Source organism: Lampris incognitus, chromosome 2 (assembly GCF_029633865.1).
Source record: "Lampris incognitus isolate fLamInc1 chromosome 2, fLamInc1.hap2, whole genome shotgun sequence".
NCBI classification, from domain to species: domain Eukaryota; kingdom Metazoa; phylum Chordata; class Actinopteri; order Lampriformes; family Lampridae; genus Lampris; species Lampris incognitus.
The window spans coordinates 129,510,016-129,536,674 of NC_079212.1; the positions used below are offsets into that span (position 1 = coordinate 129,510,016).

General features: G+C 41.2%; 2 protein-coding genes across 2 annotated transcripts; both read right to left on the reverse strand.

Annotated features, from left to right (window-relative positions):
- Positions 1–486: 486 nt before the first annotated feature.
- LOC130107649 (monocarboxylate transporter 2-like) lies at positions 487–11,231 on the reverse strand. Its single transcript, XM_056274351.1, is given in 7 exon segments — positions 487–578; positions 669–893; positions 896–953; positions 955–1,484; positions 6,277–6,420; positions 8,651–8,865; positions 11,154–11,231. Coding segments are annotated over 6 exon segments (1,200 nt in total). The 5' UTR covers positions 8,862–8,865; positions 11,154–11,231; the 3' UTR covers positions 487–546.
- A 2,691-nt stretch (positions 11,232–13,922) lies between these two features.
- Positions 13,923–24,472, reverse strand: kbtbd8 (kelch repeat and BTB (POZ) domain containing 8). The gene is made up of 5 exons (XM_056275082.1): positions 24,454–24,472; positions 21,882–22,089; positions 19,700–20,006; positions 14,771–15,590; positions 13,923–14,637 (listed from the first exon to the last, which is right to left on the reverse strand). Exons 1-5 carry the CDS (start codon positions 24,467–24,469, stop codon positions 14,174–14,176), a joined length of 1,815 nt encoding a protein of 604 aa, XP_056131057.1. The 5' UTR covers positions 24,470–24,472; the 3' UTR covers positions 13,923–14,173.
- Positions 24,473–26,659: the final 2,187 nt, after the last annotated feature.

Genomic DNA, 26,659 nt, shown 5'->3' on the forward strand with positions numbered 1-26,659 from the left:
GTGTTCTCAGCACTTAAATTTTATTTTGTCTGTGTTAAAACACTAACTGGTTTAAATGGTATTTTTTTCTGATGATGGAAGAATGGAGGTCTTTACAAGCGTGTGTGTAAATCTTTTTCATTTTTATTTGTCTGTATAATCATAATTTTAGAATGGTAATCTGAGGTGAGCTGAATAAATACGTATATCTTAGACTCTGTGTGTGTGTGTGTGTGTGTGTGTGTGTGAGAGAGAGAGAGAGAGAGAGAGAGAGAGAGAGAGAGAGAGAGAGAGAGAGAGAGAGAGAGAGAGAGAGAGAGAGAGAGAGAGAGAGAGAGAGAGAGAGAGAGAGAGAGACAGAGACAGAGAGAGAGAGAGAGAGAGAGAGAGAGAGAGAGAGAGAGAGAGAGAGAGAGAGAGGAACTCAAAGGTATGCATGATGTGATCATGAGTGTAAGGAACAGGTGTGAAGCTATCTTACTAGGTCAAGTCAATTTTATTTGTAAAGCCCAATATCACAAATTACAAATTTGCCTCGGGGCTTTGCAGCAACACAACAGCCTGTCCTTAGACCCTCACATTAGATAAGGAGCAACTCCCTAAAAAAAAATAGGAAGAAAAAAAAATCTAGGTCAATGCAAAGTGGTAAAATAGCAGTGTACTGTATGTTTAGTGGATATGGGTCTTACCTGCAGTGGGTGGTCCTAATAGCATGGGACAGCACTCTATGATGGTGACCAGTCCGACAGCAGTGGGAAAGCGCTTGGGTCCCATCAAGTCCATCAAGCACTCAAATATCAGGGCAAAAACCATGCCAAAACCAACACCGAAAAACGCTGCATATGCTGCTAGCAATGCATACCCTCTTGCAAAAGGGCACAGAAGATGGCACACACCAGTGAAGACCATGGCAAGCTGAGAAAGTATTGGATCCTGGGCCTGATCCACTTGGTGTTCGCCACCAGGCCCTGTGCCAGGCCGGGCAAACATGTCCACAAACCCCATGATAGAGAGCAGATAAGCAGCTGAGTACTCGTCTGTGCCTTGGCTGACAGCGTAGGCTGTCAGGAAGACAATTGGAGCGTAGGCACCGAAAAAGAACATTATGTTTCCTGTGAGGTAGATCAGGAAGCCTCTGTCTTTAAAGAGGGTGAAGTCAAGCAGCTTGATGAAATTATTCCTGCAGCTTCTTTTTAGCTCGGGGTTGCAGGGATCTGCCTGCTCCGTTGCCTTCTTCTGAGTTGTTACCCTGGATGGCTCCCCAGCTGGACTAACAGGCCTCATCAGGGATCCAGCCACACAGCAGTTTAGCAGCACAGCACCGAGGATGAGAAGACTACCACGCCAACCAAAATTGTAAAGTAGGTGCTGGTTGACGGGGGCCAGGAAGCACAGGAACACTGGACTTCCTGTCATAGCCAACCCATTGGCTAAGGGACGCTTCGCCTGGAAGTATTTGCTAATGATGGTGACAGATGCATTGAGGTTGAAGGAGAGCCCACAACCTGTGTGTTAATAGATTAAAAGAAGAAAGTCACATTTCATGGCCTCAGATGGCTACAACTTCCTGAATTTACACACCCAGTGGTACATGCTCGATTAAATTAAGACTAATTCTACTTTGGAGACATTAAGGTTCAATCGCATTTCACATTTGGCAACTAAAATCTCATTACAGTAAGATGGAATAATTTCAGAAATGATTTCTCCACTTAAGTGGTAATAAACTCGATAGTGCAGGTCATTCATTCACTTACATTTACGGCCATCCATAAATCCAATGTAAGAGAGAAAATGAACACCTTACTCCCTAAACAATTCTTCACTAAAAGAGGAGGCTCTACAGGTAGCTGGCTAAGCCTTTTTATTCACTGCAACAGCTAATTGATGTTTTCCCCTTACTAACTGTCGCCCACTGAATTTTAAGGATACATTTTCTTCCCCCCTCCCCTTTTTTTCCCCAAATTGTATCCGGACAATTACCCCACTCTTCCGAGCCATCCCGGTCGCTGCTCCACCCGACCACACCCGACCCGGGGAGGGCTGCAGACTACCACATGCCTCCTCCGATACAAGTGAAGTCACCAGCCGCTTCTTTTCACCTGACAGTGAGGAGTTTTGCCAGGGGGATGTAGCACGTGGGAGGATCACGCTATTCCCCCCAGTTCCCCCTTCCCCTGAACAGGCGTCCCGACCGACCAGAGGAGGCGCTAGTGCAGTGACCAGGATACATACCCACATCCGGCTTCCCACCCGCAGACACGGTCAATTGTGTCCGTAGGGATGCCCGACCAAGCTGGAGGTAACACAGGGATTCGAACCGGCGATCCCCGTGCTGGTAGGCAACAGAATAGATCGCTATGCTACCCGGACGCCCCAAGGACACATTTTCTAAGAAGCTAGGAAGTCGGACTTTTTGGAAGTGCTTTTACTCTGGTTGAGGATTTGTATAATTCCAAGTGTAGCAATTCAAAAGCAGTTCTTGACTGATTAGTGTTTGGCCAAGAAACATTAAACACAGAAAAAGATGTCATGTCCCGCAATTAGGGAAAATTACTAATTACTCCTAACACATATGAACTAATCCAGCTTTCATCAGAGGCAGGTTATTCAATGCCAAAAGCTCTATTCACATTGCCATTAATAATAAATGAACATCATTGTAACAAACAGAACAATCACATTCATGCTCTTGGTATTTTACCCCTCTGAAAGTAAAATCAGCTCATAGCATAAGTCATAAGTGTCTAATATTGGTATCTGAAGCCTGTTTTCTCTTGATAACCAATGATATATTAGTTACCAAAAGACAGGCCTCAGATCCCTATTTAATCTATCAGTGGATAAGCAGGGTAAATAACAATAATTATAGATTTTTAATCAAATTCATTCTCTGTTGGGACCAAGCCAGTCAGACATAAATTGGTGTATAAACATATGTCAATGGAGACAAAAGACAATAACAACAAAAAAAAACAGAAAGAAAAATAAAGAACACCCACAGCAAAGTATCCCTCTTTGCTTGATACATCGTACTCTCTCATGCCTGTATATTGGTGAGTGGGGGCAGTTATTTGTATGATGTTTGGCCGTAGCGAATTCCCATACTGTCAGATCTGACTACAGCATTATGCTGAGCAATACACAGTAGGGGGGAATGCTTTTTTTGTACTTCATATGAAAATAGTTTTCAAAGTCTGAAATGCTGAGTCCATCAAGCAGAGGAATTTGTATTCTACTTCTGAACAGTGCAGCACGTGTGCCCTCCAATCGGTTGATTGTATTTTCTGAGAAACATACCATAACTGTTTATTAAAATGTTGACAGCTATCAGTGTTAATGTGAATATGAATTCCGACCTTGAATGATCAGTCTGATGAAATATGACTTTGTCAGACTGAATGGTAAAATGTGTGCACTCCAAATGAACTTCAGTGCAAAGTGAGGCAGTTATCCCCTTTGTCCTTTATACACCGAGGAGCCAAAACATTATGACCACCTGCCTAATATGCTGTTGGTCCTCCGTGTGCTGCCAAAACAGCACCGACCCGCCAAGGCATGGACTCTACAAGACCCCTGAAGGTGTTCTGTGGTATCTGGCACTAAAACATTAGCAGCAGATCCTTCATGTCCTGTCAGTTGCGAGGTGGAGCTGCCGTGGATTGGACTTATTTTTCCAGCACATCCCACAGACGCACAATCAGATTGAGATGTGGAGAATTTGGAGGCCAGGGCAACACGATGAACACTTCATCATGTTCCTCAAATCATTCCTGAACAATGTGTGCAGAGTGGCAGGGCACATTATCCTGCTGAAAGAGGCTACTCCCATCAGGTATTACCATGTCATGAAGGGGTGTACCTGGTCTGAAACGGTGTTTAGGCAGGTGGCACGTATCAAATTGACATCCACATAAATGGCCGGACTCAGGGTTTTCCAGCACAACATTGCCCAGAGCATCACACCCCCTCCACCGGCTCGTCGTCTTCCCACAGTGCATCCTGGTGTCATCACTTCCCCAGGTTAACAGTGCACATGTACACGGCCATCCATGTGATCTAAAAGAAAATGGGACTCATCGGACCAGGCGACCTTCTTCCACTGCTCCAAGGTCCAGTTCTGATGCTCACGTGTCTATTGTAGGTGCTTTCGGTGGTGGACTGGGGTCATCATGGCCGGTCTGCAGCTATACAGCCCCATACACAGCAAGCTGTGATGCACTGTGTTCTAACACTTGTCTATCACAGTCATAGTCAGCATTAACTTTCTCAGCAATGTGAGCTACCGTAACTCTTCTGTGGGATATAATGAGATGATTAGCGTGATTAGCGTTATTCACTACACCTGTCGGTGGTTTTAATGTTTTGGCTGATCGGTGTATGTAGAATTTAATGCCTTGCCTCTATGATACTACCTTCAAGAAAACTTTAACCATGTGCTGTGTTATTGGTATTTTGACAAATAAGGGATTTTTAGATGACTTAATGACTCTCCCATCAAACACCTCATATACTGTGCATATTACTATAAGACAAACACAGCATAACTGCCTTTGTTTTTCAGGCTGCCACTAGAAAATTAATTACAAAGAAATGTGTCACCAGACTGGATCGAGGAATATGTTTACATAAAAGAACCACAAAAGCATGATTCAAAACATTATTTGCACTGATTTTAAAACATTGCTAGTTTTTGAAATGAACAGTCAAAAAATATTACCATGTTTCTAAAGTATCATTGTTTGAAGTTGCATAATGAGATGTTGCCTACATTTGGAGAGCTATGCAGTTGAAGGATTTTAGGAAGCTTTAGTAATCTAAACAACAAACAATGAAAACAAACAAAATCCCAAATTAAAGTGATTGAAAAGGAATGCTGCAGTATTTCTGCTTGTATCGGATGCAGAGGCAGAACACAAGGAAAAATATCAATTCAATTTGACTTGTCAAACTTAAATCCTTGATTATGGACTGAAAGCCTAAAACTCTCAGTGCTTAGGACATCCTCTTGTCTGTGTGTGTGTGTGTGTGTGTGTGTGTGTGTGTGTGTGTGTGTGTGTGTGTGTGTGTGTGTGTGTGTGTGTGTGTGTGTGTGTGTGTGTGTGTGTGTGTGTGTGCCAAGCGAAACTGCAGGTTGCCCATGTGCCAGTGTGCCACAGCACAGGAGACCAGAGCAAGGCACACACATGCCCCCAGGTGCCATGTGGCCCAACCACTTGCTGGCCCTATTAATCCTCCACAGCAGCCCTTGGCAGGGTAATGAGCCTCGCAGGGTGGCAGGGAGCCCCAATGTGAGGAGCATGACGGGAGCCTAAGGGAGGGTGCAGAGGACCACAAGAGACAGTGCTCTCTGGGGTCAGGGACAGGTCTGTCTTAATTACCATTCTGGTTTTGGCTCCCTTTAGTGCTCTAGCTGTGGCCCTGGAGCAAAGGCAGATGCCCTCGTCCAGTAAGGGGAAACTGAACCGGCTGCCCACAGACAGCCTGAAAGGATGTGTATCGCCAACCCCAGAGGGCCTTAATCAGGGCTTGGGAGAGTGTCGGTGAGTGAGGGGGCAAGTCTCCATTACAACATTAGTTCAAATATATTGATGTAAGTGAGCTGTCTTTGTCAACAACATGTTCAAAAAGTTGAGCCTTAAACTTAAGATTCCTAAAGCATGTGTGCAAGTTGTAATATACATGCAATGTTCTTTCAAAAACTATTCATCTACTACCCAAAGTCCATCCATCCATTACCCAAGCCACTTAACCCAATTGGGGTCACGGGATGCTGGAGCCTATCCTAGCAGTCATTGGGTGGCAGGTGGAAAGACACCCTGGACAGGCCTCCAGGCCATCACAGCCCCCCCCCCCCACACACACACACACACACACCCCACACCACACCACACACACATTCACACCTAGGGACAATTTAGTATGGCCTGACCTACATGTCTTTGGATTGTGGGGGAAACCGGAGCACCCGGAGGAAACCCACGCAGGCACGGGGAGAACATGCAAACTCCAAACAAAGGACAACCCGGGACGACTCCCCAAGGTTGGACTACCCCAGGTTCGAACCCAGGACCTTCTTGCTGTGAGGCGACCGCGCTCACCACTGTGCCACTGTGCTGCTACTACCCAACGTATTTCAGACAAATGTGAAAAATAATTTTCTTGAAAGCAGTAGAAAGTACAAGGTATTATTAAGATAATCCTCTATTAACTCGTTCTACCATTACTCATGAGGGTAACACTGACATTCAGCAAAGACAAAACAACGGGAATCAGATATTGAAAATGTGTAGATACCTCCAATGACACCAACGCATAGGTAAAGGTGAATGATGGAGCTTGCAAAAGAAGCTGTTACCATAGAGATCCCACACATCAATCCACCGAGTATTACTACTGGTCGGCTTCCAAAACGTTGGGCCAATACACTGCTCACTGGTCCTGCAAAAAGAAAAGGATGGAGAGAAAAGGAGAGTCAGAACAATTAAGAGCCACGTTTCATTCATTTAAAACGGGTTCAGTAATTAACTTACCTTCTAACGATCATATGACTTTGGACAGCTGAGCGGTACAGGAGCAGCACTCAGTCTAGGCCTAAACCAAGGGCACGGGGACATCGCAGTGGGTGCTGAGCACTTCCCCACTCACCCCTCCACTGCGAAGCCACCCCGTGACTCATTATACTCTCCCCTGATAATGTAAAACACTACACTCAGTGATCAATCAACAATTAAACAGCCCTTTATATGCTGTCACTCTCTTCCCTTCATTCATAACCCCGCCTGTGAGAATGGCACTGCAGCAAAAACAGTCTTTCTGCAGCGTGCTGCAACGCAAACTTCTTCATGCACTTCCCTAATAAGTTTGACCTGAAAATCATTGTTGAGTCATACGGAAAACCTGCATGAGCCAAACTAATATGTAGGCTACAATGTTAACTGGAAATCTTAAAATGCTGCAGCTTTGCAATGCACTGGTGGGAAGGGGCTCTGTAAGGATGGTGACTGGGGGGGGGGGGAGAACAAACACCCAGTAAACAATAAGAGGATTACGCATTTGGCAAGCACTTGCTATTTTCAAGAGTATGCTTGTAATGCCTGAGGATTTATTGCTCAGGACATATAATGCAAAAAAAAAAGAAAAGAAAACATGTGGGCAAGTCTTTAGTCTAAAATTGATTATGTGATGAAAAGCCTTTAACACCCTTCATGTCTATATGTGGACATGTACAGATTGTGCCTCTTATGTGAGTGGGTAGAAAACCAAAGCAGTTGCCATTCATAGCAGCAATAAACTCATTGGCTTTGTGGGTGGCATGATAATGTTGATTTGTTTTCATATTCATGTGAATACACAGGTGCTTTTAACAACGGTCATACTAAACTGGATATTCCAGTTGTATGGTGGCATTTATTCTCTCTCTTACTCTTGTTCTTTCTTTCATTCTCTTTCCCACACGCTTTTCTACTGCTATTCATGCAAAGCTGTAAATCTTTTCACCTCAGATGTGCCCTCAACCATTGTTTGTACATAAAGAATGCATATAAAAACAGAGCCAGCCTAGCATTTACACAGTTAATCTGCATCTGTTAGGTCACAGATTGATCCTGTTCCATCCCAAAATTGTGTCAAAGCAAGCTGCCACTTTCTATTTCCATTATAACTTTACCATTCGGGCTCCTTGAGTCAGAGGTTCTCTGGAAAGGCTGTCGTGTCCCTCCCTTGGGGACCCGGTGCCAGAGCCCAATGTGCTGAACCTTTTTCTGATATATACCCTGTCTTTCTCCTTCACTAGGTGACATTGCTGAAGCCTTGCCAAGGACAATATGATAAAGCCATGTGCCTAAACCACTGTGGAGGGGGAATATTTCACCAAATAGGCCTCTGTGTTGTCTGCAGGTGAATAAGGCATCCTCTTGTCCTATAACCTTGCAAGCAGTCACTGATGAATTCACTTAAAGCCTCCACTGGATCTCAGAGTGTCATATTTCTGTGCTGTCTAATGAGTCTTTCAAGCTTTCACAAAAATACTATTAACTCAGGCTCAACACCAAAGTCCCACAAAGAAAAACCAGCTCTGTCTTTGGCCGCTGTGACCCAAACCTAACCAAGGTATGCGGAACCCAAATTCACAAAAGAAAACAAAAAAAATCAACATGGCAAAGCTCAATAAATAAACGAATAAATAGGAAGAACTTCAATTTTGATTAAAGTAGATGAGGTCGGTTGCTTTTTGCCCACTTGCATTCATACTGAGATATATTTAATTCTTGAATAATAAAATTATTATTCTTAAAACAAGTAATAGCTGTACAAAAACAAACCTGAATAAACTTTATAACAAACCAAAAAAAGATTGTGTCATCGTTTACAACTAAATTGAACTTGGAAAAGAAAGCATATGCAAACAACTTTTTTTTCCACTAGAGCATTATGACCTTTCTGACATTAACTCGGTACTTTTATTCAGTTTTTCTTTGATCTGAATGAAGTGAAGAAAATAATTGGGTGTTTTTTCTTGGTCAAGAGGATGCTTAAGGCATTCTTTTAAGGTGATAAACAAAATTTTAAAAATACACTTATAAATAAATAAATAGATACATGGGTGAATGGATGGATGGATGGATGAATGAAAATTAAAAAAAACTCACACCCCTTAGTGTCAACTTACCACCAGCGTACATGGCGGCCAGCATGATGGAGGCAACCCATGCTATATCGCTGTAGCTGACCTGGAAGTCTTCCTGGATCTCTTTGAAGAAGACGGTGAGGACTTTGGGCATGGCATAGGAAAAGCCAATGGATATGAAGGCCCCAAACACCACCACCCAACCCCAGCCTCCATCTGGGTGGGTGTAGGATATTTCTGTTGGAGGGGGCATGTTCCTGTGGAAGAGTGGCGAAGACATCATATTATATATTATCGGGAGAAAGAAGGAAAAAATGGATACCGATGACAATGAGCAGGTTAACACTGATGAACTGGTGGCCATAAGTTGATCTGTTTGCATGAATGTGTCTAAATTCTGCTCAGTATGTTGTCAAGATGGCCCTGTGATGGCCTGGCAGCCTGTCCAGGGTGTCTCCCCACCTGCTGCTCAGTGACTGCCAGGATAGGCTCCAGCATCCCCGCGACCCTGAGAGCAGGATAAGCGGTTTGGATAATGGATGGATGGATGGATTAAAATATGTTTTTACATCTGGAAGAGGATGGGCCAGGAGCAGTCTCATAGATTGGGAACAATTCAGTCTTCCTTGCTTTCTATACCGTACAATGTGATTATCCCATGCCCTTATACTGAAATTAGCAAGGGAGTATATTACTATCATGTATGAAGGCCAGGAAATGACATCCAAATTTTGCAAAATTTTTTGTATTATATCTGTTGAGTTCTGAGTGTGAGATGACGTCTAATTGAGATGTAATGAAGGGTGCATATGATTAGTGTTGTAAGAGACAAGGGCAGATCCCGGGGGTGAAAACAGCAGAAGCCGATAAAAATACCAAGTCACATCTGTTGCCACACCACTGTCTAAAGTTAAAATAATAATAATAATAATTTAATTAAACATAATAAAAAGTCAGGTCATGTGACAATAAACACTTCACCATAACTATGTATATTGGTCTCAGTTCAGCAGTCCTACATTTCTTCCAAGAGACCTTACTAATCTTGGCCCAGGGTTGCGTCTAGATATGACAACTACATATACATTACTACGGTATACTAATGAGTGAGACTGCAAAGATGGCTTAAGCACAGTACTTTCAGCTCGTTAACAATTCAACCAGGTTTCTTCTTCTATTATATCCAAATTGCCGTTTGCAGTAATTTTTTCCCAAATGATGTCTACGCATCTTGATTGCAAAACGGTGTAATATTATAAAGACTATATCAAGTTCAACTTCATTGTCATGTGTATTACAATACACATGACATTCTTGTGCGCCTGCTCTCTCTGCCTAAGGGACACAAGTACAAAGGACCCCCCCCCCAAAAAAAGACAACACTACAGACCTACAAAGACCATGCACACATGGATTTATGCATCATAGACACAATGTACAGTACACAATAACACAACAATGTGAGGTGCAGATGGGTGCGTCAGCTGTTCATCAACCTGACTGCTTGTGGGGAGAAACTATTACTGGGTGTGTGATTTGATGCTCCCCTAATTATCATTTTATATTCCAAAATTATAAGAACAATTTGAGTGTCACCACAGACACACACACAAAAAACCCCAAAACTAAATCATTGGCCCCGCTTTGTCCCACGTTCAAGATGTTCTGCAGAATCGTGTCTTCTGTGATACAGAACCGTTAACATTAAGTATTTAGCTTGAATGGAATTACCCAAATCAAACAACATGTGACAATCAGCCAAATCTAATTAGAGGATGACTGATCTCACGGGACCGTTTTGGGCCTCTAATGCTGGCATACTTTACAAAGATCCAACAACTAACCAAGAGAATATGTATACAAAAGAAAAATATATATATACACAAGTGTTTGTTAAATTAGTCGACAGGCCCACTGCGGCGGTACCATAACTAAAATCGATGCTCTAACGGCGGTGGAAGTGTTCCAGTAGTCCCTGTCACATACTAGATCAACCGCTTTAAAACTATCATCTTGTTGGCCATTACAGAGACATCGGGTACGTAAAACAAACAAAAAAAAACCGGTCAAAAGTGTTAACTGGGGACCTTTAAGGGATCAGTTTGTAAAGAGAGCGAGGAAAACCTTGCCAAAAACGCCTTGCCCCCCTTTTCCCTTAAAAGCGTGAGGCGATCGGGCTCGGCCAGCGTACAGCTGCTGTTACGAGGGAGGACGTCGCGCTAAAGTCGCCTTCATCCTTCCGTTCACACAGACGGCGTCGATCCCGCTCACATCTCAGGAGGGTCCCGGCCGGCGGGGACATATAGATCTGCGAGTCCGTGTTTTAACGTCAATTACCCTTAAATTTTACAGTTAAGTTTTACATTTGCATCTGCAACTTCGTCCGGCTCCCGGGCAAGCGAACCGTCCCCGATCATGAGGAACCGGTGTTCCACGTGGACGAGCTGCGGTAACGCCGCGTAAAGGTGCAGCGCTGCGCAGACTTCAACACGCGGGTGGGTGGGCGGTGAGCTAAGAAACGCGCGTAATAAAATCCAAACCTTACCTCCAAACAATAGCGCAACTCCACAAGTTGTCCCCCCACAAAGTTTTAAGACCGAACTGTAGCCCGCTGTCGCGTTTGACGGCGGGTCACGTGGTACAGCGACGCCGCCCCCGCCCCCGAGGGGGTTTCTGAGGATTTCCTCCAGAGTTTGAAGTTAAAATGAATTTGCACAAATTAATTCCACAAATCAGTAAGTAGCAACTTTTTGAGTCCCGACTTAGTTTGCGTTGTTTGACCAATAGAAAGTCCCACAGCAAAGTGTTGCTGCCGTTAGACAAGATTTGTACAGGCTCACATACAAGAATTCACCAAATGCTGCTACTGCATGCACAACACATATAGTCTGTGTATCCTTCAAAATAATAATAATAATAATAATAATAAAAATGAAAAAAAACACGCTTCTTTCTTAATAGTTTTATTCTAAAATTATGTGCAATGTGAATTTCACAGTTGGGCTCACTATACCCCCAAACCCCCAAATAGGCAAACCCGCAAAGCAAAAGTGAGGGAAAATGCAGGAAGAACTCAATAATATAGCACCCATAGAGATGTATGTGGTTGACCAGAGATGAGCTAGGTACTGCAGCCCAAGGCCACTAAATCTTGAACACAGACAGCACATTGACTCATAGCTTGTTGCATTAAATGACTGGTGTTTGTGAATCTTGATGGAAGATTGCAGTTACCCATCAGGTAATGCTTAATTTCAATCAGATGTTAAAAATCAAGCAACACTACTATAAAGAAAAAAACTGAAACACTAATGTGCAGGTTACCTTTTTTTTTCTCAACAAAGCAGAATTACTCTAACTAAATAGGTAATCAAATAAAGAACAGGCATTAAAATAAAAAGAAATCACATCTATTTTTCAAATTATAAAAGAAACCAAAAATAAGTTTAAAAACTGTGCAAGAACAGCAAAACTATGGTACAGTATATTACATGTATAGCAAAAAACATTTAAATACAGTACTGTGTATCAATAGAAATCCTGAGAGTTCTCTATTCCTGCTTCTCAAAATCACCATTTGTAGGCATATGGATGAACACACTCCCTTCTCACACCCCCTGGTGGGGGATGGTTTAAGGTATCATTCTCACCAGGTCTATTGAAAATCAGCCAGTCTGAAGTTCTTCTCTTGGAGAAGTTTATAACATCTATGATTCCATACAGAACTTGACTCTTTTCATATTCCTCTCTGTGTTAAGTTTATGACGACAGAACTGCGATTGCTATATGGTTCCAAATGGAATTAAAGTTAAGGGTAATGTGTAGTGCAAAGATGACATAGGAACTTGCATGGGAAAACTGATGGCATTGAAAGTGTTGCAGTTGGACAGGAAACAATGTTCAATGGTTGTATTACTTTTATACAAGATTGTCAAAAAAGCAGCACCAACAGTTTGTGTCCTCCATGTGGTGGTGTGTGAAGGTGGATTGATGGCCGTTAGCTGAACTACCACACAAGCTGAGCATCCCTCACTTCATTATAGTTTGCTTTTTCAGGAAGGTACTTCGTAAAAACTGCAGTGAAGGACTGTTGTAGAGGAGAGTGTTTCAGTGCAATGTTGAGTAAGACTTTTTGAGATATTCTTCACCAGGACAAACACAGTACTTGATTCTGATGCCCCCATGTCTACCCATAGGCACAATGACATCCCAAGGGATCGGCACTAAATTACACATCACTTCTCAAGTCTACAACCATATGACAGCCATACAACCAATATTAGGACCTATATGATTTAGACTAGCAAACAAGAGCACCCAAATCAAAATATAAAATAATTAATGCACTTCTACTACGGTAACATAACCTAATATCGCCTAATCACAGTTCCATGAATTATTGCTACCATAAACCATTTTCAACGTTCAGAACTATAGCCATGACCGCAAATGCTTTTTTGTCATTTAAGAGGAAGGCTATTTCAACCCTTTATCTTAAGGGAAATATCAACCGGTGTCCATCAAAAAGGCAACCTCAATAGATCCCAATGCTTAATCTTTAGCCAAGTCATTGTATTGGCCTAAAATGTATCCCTTTGCTCCTGACCATAAGTCAATGAAGTTGCTACTGAGGTAAACCTGTTAGTTGGACTGAACTTTCCACTTGACTTTGCCACACTATTAACTTAAGTCCTTATTTCTCCAATGTGGAGAGTGAATATTTTAACGTTTCACTGAAGTTGTCTTGGCATGCAATACAAAATGGATGCCAACTCAAGAGAGGGAGGCTATGAGCCCCCATGCAATTGTATCTCAAACAAAGCTTCAACTTAAAACTGCTCAGAAGCCACACAGTGTATGGTTTGACACACTGACACTTTTGTGAGGGAAAAAAAGGTGTCAAAAACTATCATATGAACTTCAAGCTTCAATAATACTAAATGAATAATCTAAGTCACTAGCACACTTTAAATTCAAATTTGTCAACGAAATAAGATGCAGACTTTAGCATAGAATTGAACAAAAAAGAAAACACAAACCTCCTCTGAGCTAGCAACCTACTAATGAGCTACAGTGCTCATCTTACCCGTATGAATATATAGTATATATAGCCATTTATATATATATATATATATATATATATATATATATATATATAACTTTCACTTTATGCCGACATGTAGCATCTGTATCTCGAGGGCACTTTTCTTACCATAACCCTCATTTGCATGCTTATTGTAAAAATCTTATATGCATCTAAAATAAAAATGGATCATGGCTCAACAACAAGCAAACAAGATGATAATTGCACTTATGATTCATTGTATGGTTCTATAGAACAAACATCAGTGTGGATAGTTGGTGCTGTCTGGAAAAAAAATACTGCAATTTCTGAAAGCACCCCCATTTTAATCATGTTAAACCAAAGTTTAGACAACTTAAGACTTAACTGATAATGGTCCTTGTGGTGCAAATCCAAGGTAGCACCAGGCACAAGGCAGGCAGGACCACACAACTCCATTTGCCTCCAAAACTAGGTTCACAAAATGTTGCAAACTAGCTACCTCAAAGCACTTTCTGTAGACATTGAGGGTAAAGTTTGGCCACCACACATTCAAAGTGGCGGCCTAGATCCCAGAGGCGATCAGGTGTCTCATAGATTTTGGTCCATATATCTGCCTCATCATCATACTGGTAGAGGGAGTTCTTGCGGCTGGTGCGGAACACATGCTCTTCCACCATGACCTGTGTGGCTCGTACAAAGAGATGTAGCTTGCCCTGCAGTAGCATGGCCTTAATATAGGGGCTTGTGGCTTGGTCAAAGGGAAGGTCTCTCCTGCGACTCCAGGTGTTCTGCTCAATGTCATAAACCTCCACATTGAAGGTGCGCTGGTGGTTCCTGCAGATGCCAGCGATGTAGTAGATGCAGTTCTTGTATAAGGCAGCCAGACCCTGGCTCCGAGGGACCGTCATTGGGGTCAGATGACCCCAATAGTCCTTCCGGGGGTCGAAGCAGAAAAAATATTCTCCTGCGGAAAAAGGTAAGGGCTTAGTTTGGAATAGTGATAATGCATTAAAAACCTCAAAAAAATGAATTGAGATCACATCATATTTAGTCCATTTTAACAATTACATGGTACCACTTTCCTTGAGTGAACTCACCTTGGAGAACATAGATGCGGTCTCTGTATTCCACAGCACTGTGAAACTCCATGGCTACTGGCATGGGATTGACTGCTGTCCAGCAGTTGTCCCTGGCATCATAGCACTCAACTGACTTTAATGCGTTTCTCCCATCCCCCTCATATACCCGGCCCCCAAGTGCATAAAGCTTTCCACAACAGTGCACCAACCTACAACCAATCCTAGCCCGCAGTAGCGGTGCTCTTGGAAGCCATCGATTTCCTGCATGCTCATATTGCCAGAAGTCGCTCTCTGCCCGATGGTCAATAGACACCTCACTGTTGCTGGGTCGGTAGCCCCCAGCGATATAGATGTCATTCTCTGAGGATACCAGGATGCCCACCTCTCTGAGATCATTTGGTGGCTTGCAGAGCTTAAAAACCCTACCAGTGGCTGTATCGAGGCAAGGCACAGTCTGCTTCTTCCCTGAGTGTTTGTGAGCGGCGTCAAAACAGATGACCATCTCAGAGGCTGTCATGCCCAAGCGCTGGGGGCAACCATTGGTGCCATTTAGGCGAGATTTGGCCTCAGCGGGGTCCTTGGACAGGGAGAGGGCACATGCAAAGGATGGAGGTATGCGACTGAGGAAGGCCTCATCCAACAAGGGCAGACGGATGCACTGAGAAAAAACTTCAACTAGGTGGGCCTCGCGACCAGGCTGGTCATGCTCCAGCCACCGGACAATGCTCTCATAGACATGCTCTTCTTTTTCCACGTTCAGATCATCATTGTTCAGAATGCTGACCAGCTGTTCCTTGGTCATTTGGAGGAACTCCTGCTCCCGTGACACACACAAGAACTATCAAAACAAAGGTATGATTAGATCAACTTTTGTGACCAAAGACACAGTTATCACACAATGCTCAGCCAAGAATTGATATAACCTAAAAGTAGACCTTTAAAAGGGACAATGTCAATCTGTATTCTCCAGAGCCCACCTGGTTCGGGAGGGCTTTTTTTAAAAATTATTATTATTTTATTTTTTTTTAGAAAAATGTATGGTCCTTTTGGATATTGTTTGCCAATTATTCTCTACTTAGAATATGCTGAATATGGAAAAGTCTAGAGGGCACAGAGTGCACAAGTTATAACACTTTAAGTAAAAGATGTTTTGCTGACAACCATGTCACAGATGTCACATTATCTTTTCTCTGAGAGCTGGACCAGACCAAACCTAAAATATGGGTATCTAGAATCTCTTCCTATGAGAAATCAGTTCCAAATTTCCAAGGACCAAGTATTCACTAAGAAATTTATCTTTTGAATCTTCTTACAGAATCCTCATAGCATATTGTTTTAATTACCAAAACTAGTGAAATACAGTGAGCTTTTTTTGTTTTTTGTTTTTTTTTTATTTTTATTCCCCCCCCATTTTCTCCTCTATAGTATTCTCCCAATTACCCCACTCTTCCAAGCCATCCGGGTCACTGCACCACCCCCTCTGCTGATCTAGGGAGGACTGCAGACTACCACATGCCTCCTCCGATACATATGGAGTTGCCAGCCGCTTTTCACCTGACAGTGAGGAGTTTCGCCAGGGGGACGTAGCACGTGGGAGGATCACACTCTTCCCCCCAGTTCCCCCTCCCTCCCGAACAGGCACCCCGACTGACCAGAGGAGGCGCTAGTGCAGCGACCAGGACACATACCCACAGCCAGCTTCCCACCCACAGACATGGCCAATTGTGTCTGTAGGGACCCCCGACCAAGCTGGAGGCAACACGGGAATTTGAACCGGGATCCCCGTGTTGGTAGGCAACAGATTAGACGGCTACGCTACCCGGACGCCCTACAGTGAGCTTTTAAATAAAGTTCATAGCGCACTAGATGATTTAAAGGCTGATTATATCCCTGATTTGGTCATGCCAACTGATCTTCAAGATCATGAAAATCAGAGTCTGCACTTGTCTGCGCAACATAGATCATGGTCATCATTGACAGTCGGTAGTGTGCGGGAGTTAAGCAATCATATCACTTGCCTCCAGACTGAACTTTCAACTGGATGGAGTGGTCATGATTATATCAAACATGTTTGATTTTCATGAGTGGAATCTGGGCAAACCTGAGCTAATTGGCAAGTGTGTGCGCCTAAATGACTACGATTGTAAATGGTGTACTTTGTCAAGACTATTCCGCAAATGCCAACTGGTATACATATGATGCTGAGGTTTTTTTTTTCCCCAGTCGGGTAGGGCTTTAATAGTCTTCTAGTGTGTTTCTGGCTTAAGTCTAAAAAGCTCTGGTCAAATGCTGGGACTTACTACCCTGATATCTTCATCAATGGTTACTAGGGGTGTCACAATTTTGATTCTAAATTGACAATCGATCGAAATGAGCTTTTGATTTCTACCTCTGAAATTAAAAGCAGGATCAGCGATTCGCCCAGTATTTTTGTTCTCTCCACCCCCACCTACTTCCAAAGGGGAAAAAAAAAATCAGCACTTCAAAGACGACACAGCGTAGTTTACCAGTAGTCTGCAGCTGCACTTTTTGAGACATCATGGCCACTGCCGGAGTTGGAGATGACGGAAAAACAACACAACTGGAAAATCCTCCTGCTTCCCTGAAGTCACCGGTATAGCAACATTTTGCCTTGCCCATGAGTTATGTCGCCAAGCCCATCATTGACAGAAAAGCTACTTTGTTCCCAATTGACTGGTGAAATAAGTATTGTTATTACATTTTATATTAATCATTTAAATTTGACCATATAGCCTTAACGTGGTACATTAAAAAAAAAAAGCAGTCATTATCACACTTGTTACCATGTAGCCTATCTTTTTAAAGAAGAATTTGAAAATGTAAATGACAGTTGTCAGGGCATAAAACCAATGATCTATTGATCTTCACAAATCAAGACTCGATATTCTAACAATGGAATAGCCATCGGTGCTGAAAAAAATGTTTAAATCAAAAATCTAATTGATTTTAATTCAATTTTAATCTTAAAATTGAAAGTCAAATAGAATCATGGATTTGGAGGATCATGACACCCCTACTGGTTAGGTTGTGCTTCAACATAGTATGTAGATCATTTCAGCTAGATGTATGACAAATCTGGCTGGAACAAACGCTCCAATGTGTAACTAGAGAAGACAGTGATACAGCAAACTGTAAATACGGTGGTATGATAACTTCATGCAAGGGAGGAAATCCTCCAATATGGTGAGGCATTTACTGTCCAGTGGTTTAAATCTGAATGAATATACTGCTTTGGATGTCTCTCCCAGTCTTAATTATCACGATGTTCCAGATTCAGATAATGCTAGTACTATTTTTGTTTTGAGTTCAGGTACAACACACAAACAGCAGATATACAGCATTTATATGGCAATGCAAAGTATAATTTATAATTCTCTTCGATATATTAGATATAGGATCATAGAGCAACATGACCCCTCCTCCAGTTAGTAAGGAAGCTTAATTGGCCACCATAATCAAGGGGCAAATGAGCATGGAGAACTCAAAATCCACGATTAATATTCTGCTATTTATGGAATCATTTATTCATATCCAGCTTTATGTAAATATCTGTCATTGACATTCTTTGAACTGCGAGGCCAATATTGATCATTTTGAAAACTTTTGTTTCTTAAAAATTTTGATAACTTCCTGATTTCTTTTCTTCCTCAAAAAATATAAGAATCAGAAGCGGGATTCGATACGAAACAAATCAGTTGAACAGAACTGGATCTGAATCGATAAAATCCAAACATATCCTACTTCATTCAGTTGTGCCCCTAAGCATTTCTCCGTTGAGTTGAAATATGGCTGGATCTGGAATCCCATATTTGGACATAAAAAAAACACCACATTAAAGGTCTACAACACATTTCATCCTTTAACACTAGAACGACCAGGATTTCACTCCTACCTAAAACGACCATGGGCGGTCAAAATGACCGCCGGTTTTTAAACTCTATATCTGCCAATTGAGATATGAATGCATTGCATATGTTAGTATGTCTGTTAGGAAACAACTGACACCAAAATTAACATTTTAACAACTATAATACTATTTTTAAACACTTTAAACTTCAGACAGACATGGTCGAACTTGAATAGCAAAATTGAAAATATTACCTGAAAAATAAAACGGAAAACACGTATTGCTAATCTAACAAACGTTAACAAGGCATATAAAATGTGAAATGTTAAAAGAAGAACTGAAAATAACCACTGAAACAGTCCCACACAACAACCGGGACTGAAAAACTACTAGAATGACCATGGGCCGTCAAAATGACCACCCATGATTTTTAAACTACATTCTGGCAAGATAAATACCAAATTGAGATATTAATGTACTGTATATGTTAGTATGTCTGTTAAGAAACGACTGACACCAAAATTAGCATCTTAATAATAACTTTAATACTATTTTTCAAACAATTTAAAATCACCACTGTCCAACACCTGTAAGTACTGCAACGCCTCGGTGGTAGTCATGGTGCGTCTGAAACGGCGTCTGTAACCAGACATGTTGGCAACAATCAAAAATCAAGTTTAGACTATTACTCTGCCCTGGGAAATGCTAGTGTGTTTCTAGGACAGAGCAATGAACTTCGCAAAGGGAATGATGCGACCAACATGTCATAAATACTGACATGATGCGCACGATCACGCACAAATTATGAGCTGTCTTTTTGACGGCTCATGGTCATTTTAGGTAGACCTTATAACTTCTTTTTTTTTTGCAATTGATCTAAAACTCATTTTAATGCAAACATATGCAATTTTAGAAGCATTCAGGGAGTGGCAGGCCTGTATCTTTTTTTTTCACAAAGTTATTAAACTTTGAAAATCCAAAACCGTCAAAATGACGGCCTTGGTCGTTCTAGTGTTAAAAAAAGACAAGCTTGTGCATTTGTTGTCTATCTGAACTTTTATACCTATAGTTCAACTGACCTTCTTGCGGATGTAGTCTTGTGAGCGCTCCCTCAACTCCTGATGGCCATAGGCATCAGCAAACATGTAGACTCCAATGCAGTTCTGGGGGTCCAGGCGGCTAATCATGAACTGGGCACATTGGTCTTGCAGGGCAGGGATCTGGAAGATGCTGGCTGCGGTAAACAGGGCCTGGACATTAGACTCCGAAAGCGTTACCCTGGATGTGTAAGCATAGTCCAGGACCAGGTGCATGGATTCAGATTCCACTCCTACAATCCTGACCTCGCGCTGGCTGCTTTCTGTAAGGCCACTGGTGAACATGGACCTGGTGGTGTTGGTGGGGAAGAACATGTTATGGATTCTAAATGCACTGACTATATATTTGTCAAACTGTACTAAAATTTACCACTCATATTTAAGAAAAGTTTCATCAGCATATTATTTGTTTAGCCCAGAGCTGATCTGATAATGGTCAATGGAGTCGAGTATTGCTTAGACTTGAAATAATACCGGAATATCTTAATTGATGTCTTTAATGTGACCTCGTTCACACATGCTACCTAACCTGTAAAACTTCCCTCAGTTTTACGTGTTTGGTTCATGTTTGAACACGAGTCTGAGTCAATACTCTGTGAATGTTGCATGGGCATTTTGCCAACTCAAGACCTAAAAAAATTAACAGAATCATGACCAAATGACAACTGCTTGAACCAAAGCCATAAGATGCCATATCAATTTGACCTAAAATGCTTTTACTGGAGCAAATGAACAAATCACAAGATGTATAGGTATATACACACACACACACATATATATATGTGTGTGTGTGTGTGTGTGTGTGTGTGTGTGTGTGTGTGTGTGTGTGTGTATGTATGTATGTATGTACACACACACACACACACACACACACACACACACACACACACACACACACACACACAATGAAAATTCACTCTGCATTTAACCCATCCTAGCTGTGTAGCTAGGAGCAGTGGGCAGCCGCCGTACAGCACCCGGGGACCAACTCCAGTTATTTCTTCCTATTGCCTTGGTTAGGGGCACAGACAGGAGTATCAACCCTAACATACATGTCTTTTTGATGGTGAGAGGAAACTGGATCGCCTGGGGGAAACCCATGCAGATACGGGGAGAACATGCAAACTCCACACAGAAAGTACCTGGGACAGCCTGGGGTTCGAACCCAGGACCTTCTTGCTGTGAGGCACAGTGCCAACCACTGAGCCGTGCCGCCCAAGGATGGAGGATAAAGAATGATATGGAATGGGGAAAGGCTGGGGAAATCCTTTCGGGGTGTGAGAAAATTTCAAGGGTCTTCCTCTTGTTTACCACTACCAGGCCACTGTGGTGGTTATATTCTTGGTACTAGTCAACCAAGGATAAAGGGAGCTTGACTAGGCTAAACCTTATTCAAGCAACAGCAGAGTTTTTATTCTAGAAAAATGTCTAGCTGCTTGAGACTAGGCAAATGTTTATGCTTTCCCAACAATACTGGAACCTTTATCTGAAGCAAGTAGCAAATATGATTTTATGGATGAGTGATATGTATTTGAAACACATAAATGTTAAAAGTTTGCATCGAGCATATTCATATTTTTGCCCAGTATTGATGCATTTCGGCTAATATCACAAAAGCACCAAATATCCTTACTCAGTCAACATGCTCAGTATAAAGAAGATTCCATACCCCCTTCAGATTAAAAAAAAAAAAAGTAAAATAGGTGAAATGGCATTCATAGTGCATCGACACTAACAAATAAATTTGAAAACATATTTTTCTCTCCATTTTGTCTTTCAATCATCCAAACTAAGCCAGTGTTTTAGACCACCAACAACGGGGCTTTTCAAAAACACTCTCAGGAGTGGACAAATTTGAAAATGTCAGCCTCACGTTGAGTGGACAGTGAAAACTGAGCTTTTCAAAAATGCTGGCATGATTGTCATGTGATCAGTGTAAAGCTGCTGGCTCAAGTGGCCTGCACATGCCCAACAGAAGAGACTTAAGTGTTTTTCTATTGTTTCGCCAATTCAATGTGGATGGCGAACATTTCGAAAACAATTGGAAAACGCTAGTGTGGATGGACCCATTTTCATCATGAAACTGGGTGTTTTTCAAGTTTATCCAGTTGGCGTGGACCTTCCCTCATCCACAAACATATCTGTTATACCACTCCCCTCCTACCTAAAGTATGGGCTGATAGCAGCAAGGACATTTCGATGACAGGAAAAAGTCTTTCCATGGTCCACTTCTACAACAATGTCTGTGAGCTGTGCTTCATCATACAAGGCTTTGAGCTGCTGAAGGATGTTGCAGGCATGAAGAGCATCTACTCCATTGTAGTTGGTGCTCGGAGGTGTCCCATTCTGTACTTGTAACAGCTTGCCTACCTCTGAAATGAATATGCAGAAAGAGAAAGATGAACATGCATCTAAGAAAAGTTAAAAGAAGAAACAAGTTACCACATACAAAGAAACAATTAAGACTTCACCATATGAAGTATTGATATACAACACTAAAAATTTGGTTTTTGGATAGTTAATTATTTTCACCTATTATGTTCAGATCTAAAAACTCCTTGATTAGACAAAAATAATACATAAGAGGATAAACCTGAGGTACTGGTGGTCCCCAATGACCAGAGTTGAGACCCAGTGGCCCAAATAATCTAAATCAATAATAATGGACATGTTAATTTCCCTCCCCGAACTCAAAATCGGAGAACAAACATTTATTCATGAGATGAATGAAATGGAAAGCATTGCAATTACTGGGAATATACCACAGCAGAATTACTTATTGTTCAGGTATATTTCCTCGTTTAGGACTGGCAATACTTTTATCAAATAAATCAATTGTGGTCTATATTGCAATAACAGGGATGTGAAGATCTGATCCAAGAGATCAGTGTCGGAGCCCATCGAGGCATATTTTAACTGAATGGTATCAGCTATATTAAATCCAATTACATTCTGATCTTTTATTTATTTTACTGCCTTGCTCTCCGTGTATGCCACCTGTTGTATAGGTGTAGTAAACACCCCATTGAGCTCCATTAAGGTGTTGTAAACTATATTATAAATGATATTATTCACAATTTGTAACAGCAGGCCATGTGTTTTGAAAAGTCATCAACAAGTGGCTAAAACGTCTGCAGTAAAGAACTTTTTTTCAAATTGGAAAATGAAAGCCCAGCAGCCACTTGTAAAATCTGCAGTGCCAGTATGTGGTGAGACAGTAGTAACCAAGCTACTTTCAAGACGAGGAAATGTGATAACTTTGAAGGAATGAAATGAGTTCATATGTTATTCTTTTCTTTTTGATCCGTGATTTTCGTATTTGTAAGAGCTGTTGTGTTTAATATTTCTACAGTTTATTTTGTTTTGTTTTAATAAATGAAAATCGTTGACAACTGTGATGCTATTTTTTTCTTCATGCAGAGCAATTAAATTGTCAAACATATCTTACCAAAATGGGACTAGTTTCAATAACTTTAATGTACTTCATGTGTGCACTGTACTATATAGGGAAAATATAAATATTGGATATGGACTCAGTTTCGGCCAATATTCAATATCAAAGTATTTGAATCAGAGGCAAAAACAAATTTGATATACATCTTAGCAAATAACAACCATCTCCCATTCAAGTTCCATGGGCCTGAGGACGTCAAACCACACTGGATCTTTTGAGCTCAGTTATCATTTGGGCTCTTTTGAACAGTAAGAACAACACATAAGCATGTAAATGCTTAGTGAGAAGAGAGCTGCCTTCTTTAACTGACAATGACAGATGAGTTCAGTTGGAGCACGTCAAACACATCTCATTTGACCAGCTGTCACTCAATAAATAAGGCACACGTTTCTAATCACAATCAGATACGAGAGCAGATTTTACCGCCTGCAAATGCATTACTGACTGACATCCTAAACTATTAAAGGTATACCGGATATTGTCTCCGTTGGAGATCCAGTGTTGTGCAATATCAACTCAGTGCGAGAACAAAGACTCACGATAAGTGAATGAAGGAAAAAAAAAAACAGGCTAATGTCTTGCCAGGTGGTAGCTTGCTAACAATCGTAGGAGAGTTGCTATAGGAGGACCAGGCTGCCAATATGTCTGGAAGTAAACTTCAAACATACATGCTAGCTAATATAAGATTGCAGCGTTATAGTGCAGTTTCGTAACAAACGCTTGTTTAAAATTAAAAATAACGCCACATAATCCGAACAAACCTAGACTGTGGCATCGTTAGCTAGCTGACCTCAATGCAGAGCTACAATTATAAGTGCTGGCACTAAGCTAACGCTAGCAATCTGTCTTTAGAAAATTACGGCACAATGTGAACAAACCAAGACACGACGAAATGCTTTCAATTTTAAAAGCTTCGTTGTTTCAGTACACTTGAACAACATGTATGTTAATATCTATCCAATTCTAACAGATAACAAAAAAACTATAATTTAAATAACATTTGTCTCTGTCGTGAACAAGTGTTTACACAATCAGCTGTAGCTAGGTAGTTAACCAGCTGGCTAAAGCTAGCAAGATAGCTAGCATTGGCTAAAGATACCCCACACTTTTGAAGAGTCGATCAGAGCACGACTTCTTTTTCCAAGAGCCCCACCCGTCATGACTCTTTGCTTTGATCAGGCTGTAACGCCATCATTCATGTGCAGATAAAAATACAATTGAAAACTAAGGATGCATTTTTTTATCTCTACTTGGAAAACACAGGGGACAAAAATCTGCAAACCTCCACTGGCAGCCATTCTCCCCGGTCTGTCTCAGGGCAGACCGACGAACGTCAATTTACAGAGCCCCGGAAACAAGAACAAGCCAATCACTGGTCAAGAGAGAATCCAACAGCCAATGAAATTACAATGGTCTGAACGAGGAATAATGTTGATTTATGGACATTTATACTCGTCTAATTACAGTAAAGTTATTCCATAACAGACTCAGTACAAATGTTTAAAGGTAAAATAATAATAATAATAATAATAATTACCCGAACATAACATAATAAACAGATTCGGCAACACCAGACACAAAACATTATAAGAGTATGCACTTTGCAGCACTATGGCAATTAGAACACACAGTCACTGGTATAGCCTATCACTTCCATCTGGTATAGAGGGAAGTGATATAAACTTTCATAAGCGATGGTGGGGTCTGGTGAGGACAACTGTCCTGAAAACTACAATCACCTTTTTAACTGTAGCCATCGGCCTGCATATTCTTAATAGTGAAATATTTTCTTTCACCAAGTGTATTTAAAAACTATTTAGGAGCTCAGGAATAAAAAAATGTCTCCTGTCTTATGATTTGCTTTTGTGATTAGATTCCCCTTTTGTTTGTATTATAACGCATAATCATATTTGGGTAATTCTATAGTCATTGTACTTTTGACAGTCAAGAAACCATTGTATTACAATTGTAATTCACTACAAAGCCTGCTGAATATTTGGTGTGATATGACATGGATATGATTTGAATATTGACGATATTCTTTATACCTACAAACGTTCTTCGATTAAGATATAAAGGGGATGGAAAGTGACGATGGCAGTTTTACAAAGGGCTGGTTTTTGTCAAATTGTATAATGGGGAAGATGGCATACCCTTGCATTCTTCTTCACATCAACCTGTTTATGACAGAAAATCGTCAATTTATGTTGTTAAATCTGTGATGCTGTGTTTTTCGAAATAATGAACACTATGTTGTTCCAAAAGCAAAGTAAAAGAGAAAGGGCACTTGAGTGCTTGGCCCAGCTTTGAGTCCCTCGACTACTGTTGGGAAAAGTCATAGCGTGAGGAATGGCTGTCTACCTGCCTTATTGATAATACTATTTGTATAACATCAGTCCAAGTGTGCATAGTATGTGTGTGTCAGTGATTCTTGAAGCACCAGGGTATGATAGTATCTTAGGATTGTATCCCAGGTACATCAAATGCAGTTGTTTATAAAAATGGTTATGATGCCAGCAGGTGGAAACTTTCAATCAGTGTTCCCCTGCTCCAAACATATAAGACAGCAATATTAATACAACAATACATTTTATTTTAATAGCATTTTAAAAACATAAATGCAAGTCTTTTAATGATGCCCGGTTACCTTGGAAAAGACAAAAGGGTCTTGCTTTAGAATCTGAAGATGCAAATTTGTTCATGTGAGGTAATGTTTTGTAGTAGAGCTTTGGCACAGACCTAATTGTGTTTTAAAAAGAACATAGAATAAAATCTTGAAATCAATTCTAAACCTCCAGTTATGGACTGGTGACCTATATGCAGTGTTTCTGTGGCTTCTGCCCAAAGCATGCTTTGATAGGTTCCAGACCCCCATGATCCAGAAAAGCATCAAGCGAGTAAAGAAAATAAATGAATGGAAGAGTGAATTCTGAACCTAATATATTACCATTACAAATATGCCAGATTAGAACTATAGGACTACAACAAGCCTGACAGATGGAAGACTTTAGATTGATGCTTGTTGAAGAGTTACAGTTGTGTGAGCATGATGAGCTTGAGCATCAATGACTTGAGCACATGACAAACATAAAATCTGCATAGAAACTGGAAAATAAATTAAGCAAAACTGCACCATTCTTTCTACCACCTCATCAAAGTGTCAATCATTATCCAGATTGGGGTGTTTGCTAACGGGACAATAACACTATATGTGATTTGTTTTCTTAAAGGTGCATTTTTGTAACAACTCTAATATTCAAAGTAGTTAAAGCTGCAATCCACTATTTTTCTTGCTAATTTAGCCATTTGCAAAGTGATGAAAATGTGGGTATTTTGCTGGACAGACAATCAATATTACAACAGAATACATACATGGCCTGGCGTCTTGTCCAGGATGTCTCCCTGCCTGCCGCCCAGTGACTGCTGGGATAGGCTCCAGCATCCCCACGACCCTGACAGCAGGATAAGCGGTTTAGATAATGGATGGA

What these genes read in the sequence shown, in the direction of transcription:
- kbtbd8 (XM_056275082.1), bottom strand. An exon ending in AAGACTACATCCGCAAGAAG is followed by an intron (nt 15,591 to 19,699) that starts GTCAGTTGAACT and finishes TTGTTTTGATAG; the next exon opens with TTCTTGTGTGTGTCACGGGA. An exon ending in CCGCATCTATGTTCTCCAAG is followed by an intron (nt 14,638 to 14,770) that starts GTGAGTTCACTC and finishes CTTTTTCCGCAG; the next exon opens with GAGAATATTTTTTCTGCTTC.